This window comes from Drosophila persimilis, unplaced genomic scaffold (assembly GCF_003286085.1).
Source record: "Drosophila persimilis strain 14011-0111.01,24,50 unplaced genomic scaffold, DperRS2 tig00000002-arrow-pilon, whole genome shotgun sequence".
Taxonomy (NCBI): Eukaryota; Metazoa; Arthropoda; class Insecta; order Diptera; family Drosophilidae; genus Drosophila; species Drosophila persimilis.
This window is the reverse complement of record NW_020825289.1, coordinates 17,616,263-17,624,117: the sequence shown is the minus strand read 5'-3', so window position 1 is coordinate 17,624,117 and position 7,855 is coordinate 17,616,263. Positions and strand designations below refer to the sequence as shown.

Genomic DNA, 7,855 nt, shown 5'->3' with positions numbered 1-7,855 from the left:
CCATTTTGTTGGTACTTTATTTTGTAAATATTTTATTTACTTTTCACGATTTTACACCTTGCGCACCACCGTGTTCATTTTTCGACTGCGTTTGTTGATTTATCAGTGTGACCGCGGACTTATCGATAAATATAGAAATATACCGAAACATACCGCCTCATTTTCAAAATATACCGTAAATATACTGACGAAATCAAGTTTTATTTTACATATTCCTCGTTTTTGATATTCCGTGGAATATTACTAGCTATATAGAACATTTAGCCGCGCCCACATAATTTTATCCGATTCGTGAACCTATTTTCTGCTTGACTGGCCTATTTTAAATACTTGCTTTTACTGGATCTTGTCTAAAAAGAGGTTTTAGCGAAATAGGTCAAACAAAAAAAGGTTTTAGCAAAATAGGTAAAAACAAAAAAAAAAACGAAAAAAGATAGTCGTTCCTATTGATCAATTTTGATGTTGCGTTGAATAATTCTGGCTAACTAAAACCTTTAGTTTTGCCCACGGAATTTTAGGCCATTGATAAATACGTTTTCTGAAAGATTGACTAGTTTCTTAGTACTTACTTTTATTGTATTGTATTGCCGGTATTTGAAGACATGATGCTTGTATAGGCCTTTCTATACCCTATTTCGTTAATTTAATAAGAAGAATGGAAGAAAACCAATATCCTTTTTCCTAGGGTTCTCAGAATATTGCCAATGTTGCATCGAGCATGGAATGCCCAAAGCAAAAATCGCGTCGCTTCCGTTTCAAATCCGTCTCAGTTACCAAAACCGTTTCCGTTAACGTGCTATATATTTGAACTTGTGGAAAACGGCACCGAACCACATGAACAAATAAGATTAAGATAAGATTAAATAAGATTAAGCCCAAGATGCTTGGGCACCACCATTCATTTCTCAACTGCTTTATTTTTGTTTGAATAAAATCTACTTTATTTGATTGTGTATTGGGTGGGTATAAGGGGGAGTGGGTTTAAAATAACGACTAACAAATCGATTTTCAGCGAGACTTACCATCCATATATACAACACGCACGTAAAGGTTGATATTTTCCGCAGCTCCGCTCCTGATAGAACAGAACATAGTAATATAGCAAAAGTTGTTCTCGAGTAAAATAAGAGAAACACTAATGCGGAAAGAGCATCTCGCAATGCAGAGGAAGTCAAAGGGAGAACGTCCAACTGTACAACTGTTTTCTTCTTTGACGTAAGATACCTCCACTGAAAGGCGACCTTTAAGCTGGTCTGCCGTTTACCCAGCCTACAACGCGTGCAGCCTTCTCTGGAAAGTCGTTCCTAGACTTACGTCACCATTCACCATTATAAGGATTAGAACTTGTTCAAAATTCAAGCCACTATAGAAAGATGTCACAAAAGGATCCTACACAAAACACAAAGTTGTCAAAGTTAAAAACACATTTAAAATGGCAGAAAACTTTCAATGTTGTCCTGATATATCTCCAGGTATAGGCATTGTACATATATAAACAATCGTATGAAACGAACGAAAAACTCAATGAAAAGTTTTTTTTATATAAATCTTTTGGAGGCATATGGGAAGCTCTCAGTATTTAGTACAATATCAAATTTCAATGTAGAGGTGGCTTAAAAAAAATGCAACATTAATCATTGCGATTTAACACAGAAAATTCTATTGCTTCTGGATCAGGCTCATGATCATGTCGCAAATTAACATGGGGCATTGAGTATACTAGCTTGTTCCAGAAATTGGGGTCGTCTCGTTTGAGATACGTGTTCAGCACCATGTAAGTCCGCAGCTCGCTGTCGAGATCATCAAAGTTCTCCACTTCGGGATAGAGGACCACAATGAGGCGCTTGCATCGATCCTGGGAAGTTGCATGCAGAGCGAGCCGGAACTCCAGTCGCCCCCACGTCGAGTTCAGGAAGTTGATCGTCATCAGGATGATGATGCGCTTCGAATCCTTCACAGATTGACTGATGCACTCGGGAATGGACACGCCCACGAGCCAGTCGCGCAGATAGAAGCACAGTCGGAAGCAGTGGTCACCATTTTCCAATCTATCCACGAACTCCTCAATGAGCTCCTCGTCCTTGTGGGTGAATGATAGAAACGCATCGAACTTCTTCTGTTTGTCGAATTCCCGTCGGGCGGCGAGATTTAAGCAAACATTGTGCTCGTAGAACCAGATCAGGAGAGGCTGTTTGATGTAAATCATCAAGTTTATAGTTAGAATCATTAGCATGAAAGATATGGTGAGGGTCACATAGTGCACGGTGCCGGAAGGGCATAAATCACTCTCATCTGTGAGGATCATTAGCTTTCCCGTGCCAACGCAGTAGATGTCTGTTACATTTTCGACATACCGCGAACGGCTCTTCACAAAGTGCAGAAAATCTTTCTCCTCGCAATTGCAAGTCCAAGGATTCCCAGAGAGTAATACCTTCAGCTGTGTGGAGGCTCTCCTCTTGTCGAAGAACATCCGCATCTGATGCCTTAGCACCGAAATGCTATTGTTTCTTACGTCGAGAGTTGTTATATTCTCAGGCAGTTGGTTTATTTCAGTAAGTCGATTGTTGGCCAGATATAAATGTCCTAACTTTGCATATCCGCGCAGGGAATTGGGGGGCAAGGCTTCGAGATAATTCCCTTCGAAATGAAGAGTCGATTGTCCAGATATTGGTGTAGGTAAAGGAGGTATTGCTTTGAGTCCTTTAAATCTGCAGTCGATAATCATTGAAGGCACTGTAGAATTATCTAGACAGCAGATGCAGGCCTCTGGACACGTTCCTGAAGAGAAGATATTACAACGATCCAGGGCGTCGGTATACTCCAGCGGTTCCTTTTGCCTCAGAAATGAAAGGAAGGACTTTGCCCTGCAGTCGCACTTCCAGGGATTTGCGGATAGTCGAATCTCCAATTCGGCACTTTCCTCGCGTTCTCTAAAGAAATCGACGACCTGATCTTCGAGAGCCTCCAACTGGTTTTTTCGCAGATCCAAAAGTGTGATGTTCTTGGGAATCAAGTGAAATGGCAAGTCCGCTATTTTATTATCGAACAAATGCAGTTCTCTCAGGGAATCATGACCCAATGAGTGTGTAATGATCTCTACCTTATTTGTATCCAGCTGAAGTATGGCATTGTAAGGTATTGCATGCGTAAGTAGAGGATAATAGTTTATATGAGCATTCCTACAGTCGATCATAAAATAATCTGTGCTCCGGTTAAAGCAACAATGGCATCCATCAGGACAAGCTGCATTCAGATGATGAAGATACACCGAGTCCGCCCACCATTTTAAATTATTCCCTAAAGACCGACGGTAAATTTCGTGCAAAAAGTGCATAAAAATATTTTCATTGCAATTGACGATCCATTGGTTACCACACTGCAGGAAATCACCAAGATTTGAGAGATATTTGATCACGTCTTTGTCCAGTGTTTGGATGTTATTGTACCTGATGTCCAAAATATTCAATTTACTTGGTAGCCGATCAACCCTAAGACTAGTCAATCTATTACTGGACACAATTAAACTTTTTACGTCATTATATCCACTCAAAGTGTTGTTGGGCAGCTCCATTAGAGAATTTCCTCTCAGGTCCAGGGTCGTCGATCCTCCAGTAATCGGAATTGGTAATGGTGGGACATATGTAAGTCCACGTCTTGAACAATCTATATGTAAAGTCATATTTCCCCAATAAAATTGACACTCGCATTTAGCAGGGCACTTTATTCCGTTGATTCCGAGGGTAAATTTGCAATTCCGTCGGTTTAAGTTGCAAATTATTGCTGTTATATTCTCATGGGGTTCGTATTTATCAACTTGAATCAACTTTAACCTGGAATAGCCCTCGAAATATTTCATATCCACCTTTTGATTGACTTCCAGAACAACATTCAGCAAGCTCTTTTGAAGATTGTCAGATCTAAAACAGAAAAATACCAAATCACTCGTAGATTAAGGGCCGCCAAATAAGGACTAGTAGAATCAAGTGGTGTTTTTTTAAAACCTTTTACGAACCTTAGGAAAGAGAGATCCTCTACATTGGTCCTGGTAAAATTTAATGTCTGTAAGTTTTTCAAATTGTTGAATACTCTAGAAGTGAGGTTTTTAAAATCTATACCATTAAATTTCAGAAATTTTAAATTGGTTTTTCCTGCTAAAATTGTCCTGTTCATCCAGAGTGAAGAATATTCGTATGGTCCCCAATAAAAAATTGCAATGCCTTCTAGATGATTCAGGCTCATGTGAATGTAGTCATTAATAAAATATGTAAACCTGTCGAAAACAATCGTTAGATACTTCGATCCATTTAAATAATGTAGATTGTTCTCATATATTTCAAAATATTGACTAAATAAATTGTATATCGACACTTTCTGTACACCGAGATCTCTGAGATAGTACACTCCAGGACGAAGTGTGGAGTTCTTAGAAACTCCCACACTTAACTTTTTTAGCATGACATTAGTGTCCTTAGAAATGGCGAAGATATTCCACTCTTTGCAGTCGGCGTTTATCCACTCGATTGTCAAGTGTCCATGGTCTAAATCCAGCGTGTAGTCGTTGGTGATGAAAGTGGATCGATCTTTGCGGCACGTTCTGTCACTGGAACTGTTATTGCATGCACCTTTACAGTATATTTCACAGTAATCCTCTCTGATGTTTTCCAACAACTTTTGAGCACTAAATGAATTTATTTGCAAGAGTATCAAAAATATATTCCACGACATTTTTGGATGCGAACGATGTCGAAGATTGATTCAAACTAAACAAGCAAGACGAATATTTGTTGGGTAAGATCCCATTGGTTTCCCAGACGGAAGAAAAAGAAAGAAAAAACATTAATTTTATCATACTCCCATAAGTGCTGTTGTAAATCCACTGGAGTGTCATAAATATTTAAGAACTGAAAGGAAGAGATTCAGTTAATTATTTTGACATACAAATAATCGGACTATTCCTGAGAGGATCGTGCACAATTTCTTAAAAACGGATATGGCAATGTTGAATTGACTTTTCATCCCGTATTCTCAGTGTATGAACAGAAGATTGGCTGTGTAAATTCTTTTTTGTGCCGTGTTCTGGCCGTTATTCCTTGTATTTTTCTATTCCATTACCGTATATTTTAAAATGAATTTTACTTGTTATTGAATTCAAAGCCAATCACTAGTTGGCTCCATCGATCTAATTTTAATGTAGTGCTTAATAAACTCTAAATTAAATAAAAGTTAACCTAATGCTAGGTATGGTTGTCCATGAATTGCAGCTCCGACCACAGCAGCAGAGCGTTCGGCGGCAGGGGTCGTGGTTGCGGCGAGAGGAGCATAACGACTTGCCTTTCCATATCCACCTCGGTACTGTAAAATGCAGAAAGTAACTTTATCATAAATATCCCATTCGTGGTGTTTTCTATATACTTACACGCAACAGAAGCCTGCAATATTCGTGCCAATCACATCATCGTCCACGGACTCTGCAAAAGACAGGGCCAACACGTGATGGATCAGTGCCGGGGTTGGCGTTACAGCCACCACTTTTGTCTTGTTGTCCTCGGCCTTCATGCCGATGGGCATGCAGGAGTCTGGCAGCGGAGGAGCGCCAATTTTGTACAATCGCAGCTCCTGGAATTTCACCTCAAAGGAAAACGGATAGAAGGGGGCACGGGCATTGCCATAGAAGTATTCCTTGATGCGCTGATCCCGGCACTCGTGCCTCAGCTCCTTGCTGCGCTCCACAACACCGCCACTCTTGGGCAACAGGACCACATGAACGCTTGAGGGCACATCCCGCAGCAGCTCGTTGTACAGTCGCTCCTGATCCAATACGAAAATAGCGCAAGCACCATAGGCCCTGGCTGCATGAAGCAGATGCGCATACCCATGGCCCTTGACCCAGCCGCAGGTGTTGACTATGATGCCGGAGCTTTTTGCTGAAAGGTGGCTTACAGAATGCTTACAGATCCACACGAACGGCATCTACTCACTGCGCTTGTTCCCGTTAAGTGACTGCAGCGTGACCTCGGCCATCTTGGAGACCACTGCGTTGTAGAGGACACTGTTGCCGCTGGGTGACTTGTGTCCGAAGTGGTAGACGAGCGGGGCGGTCTTGGGAAAACCTTCCTCGACACTGGCTGGCCTTTCGATGAGTATGGTGGCCACATTGCCGGATATGGCGATTGCTCCCTGGCCCACATCGAGGTCCGCGTAGAGAGGCCGGCGCCCGACCCTGACTGCATAGTTCAGGAGAATCCGGCAGAGCGTGCTCTTGCCGACGTCCGTGGGTCCCACCACCATGGCCACCGGACCACGTCTATCCTTCTCCTCGGCCTCCGTGCGAAACTGTTCAAGTGCCGCGTGACAATTGACGTACTGGACCATCGGAGTCTCCTTGGATATGTAGCAAACGTCCATTTTGCCAGTGACATGAAGAACGCATCCTTGGTATGTGAAGATCGCCACCTTGGCCCCCATCCCAAACTCATATTTCTTTTTCTTAACCAGCTCGGTTCCAAAGAGCTCCGCAAATCCATTGACTAGCTGTGATGGAAGCAGGAAGAGTTACTGTCATTCTATTGCTTGGCGTGCGCTTACCTACTGTAACCAACACTTTGGCGTCCTTCTGCTCTATTTCAAAACGCAGCTCGGAGTCTGCCTCCAGGCTGAAGTCCTGACCTCTGCTTTGATGATCCGACATTCCAAAAATTTTAATAAATAAAAAAAACGATGCTCAGAAAAACAGCTGGGGGATCAGTGCTGGAAATAGCGTGAGGGCTATGTATTTTAATGTATTTGAAATACGGTCACACTTGCAAAAAAAAAAGCGGGAACACTTTAAACGACGCGTATTGTTGCTAGGAATATTATTGTGTACGCAAATTTACATCGAACTTTGACAGCTATTATGCGACCACCGACAAAAAACAGCGGCGGTCAGCGTGGTGGAAATCCTCCAAAGGCAACACAGAGGGACTCGGACTCTGGGGATGACAGCCCCTCATTCCAATCGCCCGATGATGAAAATGCTACCGACTACGGCTTGGAATTTACCACAAGTCGTCTCAATCTCCAAAACTCTAACAGTCGACGCACCTCAACTGTGCGCAAGGACGTATCTGCTGCCCGTCGGACCCAACAGAATGAGGAGACGTCTGACGAAGAGAATCGGCCACCAGAACCAGCAGACCGTCGCGCCGGCCAGAGGCAGGAGTCGTCCTCTCAGGAAGACAATCAAGCTCTGGAACTCAACACTTCAAATCGCAGTCTCCGTTCTTTAAATGCCCCACAGCCGCAGCGACCAAGAGCGAATCCACAGACACAACAGGCCCCTAGAGCTGTAGCGCACCGCCGGAAACAGAGCAGACCCACAGACAGAGTCAGCCGTGTCGCCCTGATGCAACAAGAGATTCAACGTCTGCAGGCGACGCCCAAGTTGCTGATACCCCGCCTGCCGTTCTCTCGCCTGGTGCGTGAAATAATCGTGAATTTTACCGGCTCATCTTCGGACTTTAGGGTTACCCAGGGCTCCATGGAGGCCTTGCAGACGGCAGCGGAAATGTACGTTACCCAAAGACTCCAAGACGCCTATCTGCTCACTCTGCATCGTGGTCGAGTGACGCTGGAGGTGCGCGATATGGCGCTAATGGCATTCCTATGCAGCCATGGTCGCTTTAACTAATCACATGCTAAATATGCTAAGCTCTTTGTATTATAAAACAAATGAATTGTGTTATTTTATTCTATATTCGATTTAACTAATCACATGCTAAATATGCTAAGCTCTTGTATAAACAAATGAATTGTTCTTTTATTCTATTACTGTTAAGTGAATAAACATTTTTTGTTAAGCCTTAAATTGAAAGTC

General features: G+C 42.7%; 2 protein-coding genes and 1 long non-coding RNA gene across 3 annotated transcripts; 2 read left to right on the top strand and 1 right to left on the bottom strand.

Annotated features, from left to right (window-relative positions):
• The first annotated feature begins 3,101 nt into the window (after positions 1-3,101).
• Positions 3,102-3,433, top strand: LOC113565207. Its single transcript, XR_003408525.1, has 3 exons — positions 3,102-3,146; positions 3,219-3,310; positions 3,383-3,433. It is a non-coding gene; the product is annotated as an uncharacterized LOC113565207 (long non-coding RNA).
• Positions 3,434-5,142: 1,709 nt separating this feature from the next.
• Positions 5,143-6,716, bottom strand: LOC6592646 (protein CLP1 homolog). The gene is made up of 4 exons (XM_002017831.2): positions 6,590-6,716; positions 5,979-6,531; positions 5,417-5,924; positions 5,143-5,352 (listed from the first exon to the last, which is right to left on the bottom strand). The coding sequence occupies exons 1-4, from the start codon at positions 6,686-6,688 to the stop codon at positions 5,235-5,237; spliced, it is 1,278 nt and encodes a 425-aa protein (XP_002017867.1). The 5' UTR covers positions 6,689-6,716; the 3' UTR covers positions 5,143-5,234.
• Positions 6,717-6,863: 147 nt separating this feature from the next.
• LOC6592751 (histone H3-like centromeric protein cid) lies at positions 6,864-7,852 on the top strand. The gene has a single exon (XM_002017832.2). The coding sequence runs from the start codon at positions 6,896-6,898 to the stop codon at positions 7,667-7,669; it is 774 nt and encodes a 257-aa protein (XP_002017868.1). The 5' UTR covers positions 6,864-6,895; the 3' UTR covers positions 7,670-7,852.
• Positions 7,853-7,855: the final 3 nt, after the last annotated feature.

What these genes read in the sequence shown, in the direction of transcription:
- LOC6592646 (XM_002017831.2), bottom strand. Translation starts at nt 6,688, where the DNA reads ATGTCGGATCATCAAAGCAGAGGTCAGGACTTCAGCCTGGAGGCAGAC. An exon ending in ACGCCAAAGTGTTGGTTACA is followed by an intron (nt 6,532 to 6,589) that starts GTAGGTAAGCGC and finishes CTTCCATCACAG; the next exon opens with CTAGTCAATGGATTTGCGGA. An exon ending in ACTTAACGGGAACAAGCGCA is followed by an intron (nt 5,925 to 5,978) that starts GTGAGTAGATGC and finishes GCCACCTTTCAG; the next exon opens with CAAAAAGCTCCGGCATCATA.
- LOC6592751 (XM_002017832.2), top strand. Translation starts at nt 6,896, where the DNA reads ATGCGACCACCGACAAAAAACAGCGGCGGTCAGCGTGGTGGAAATCCT.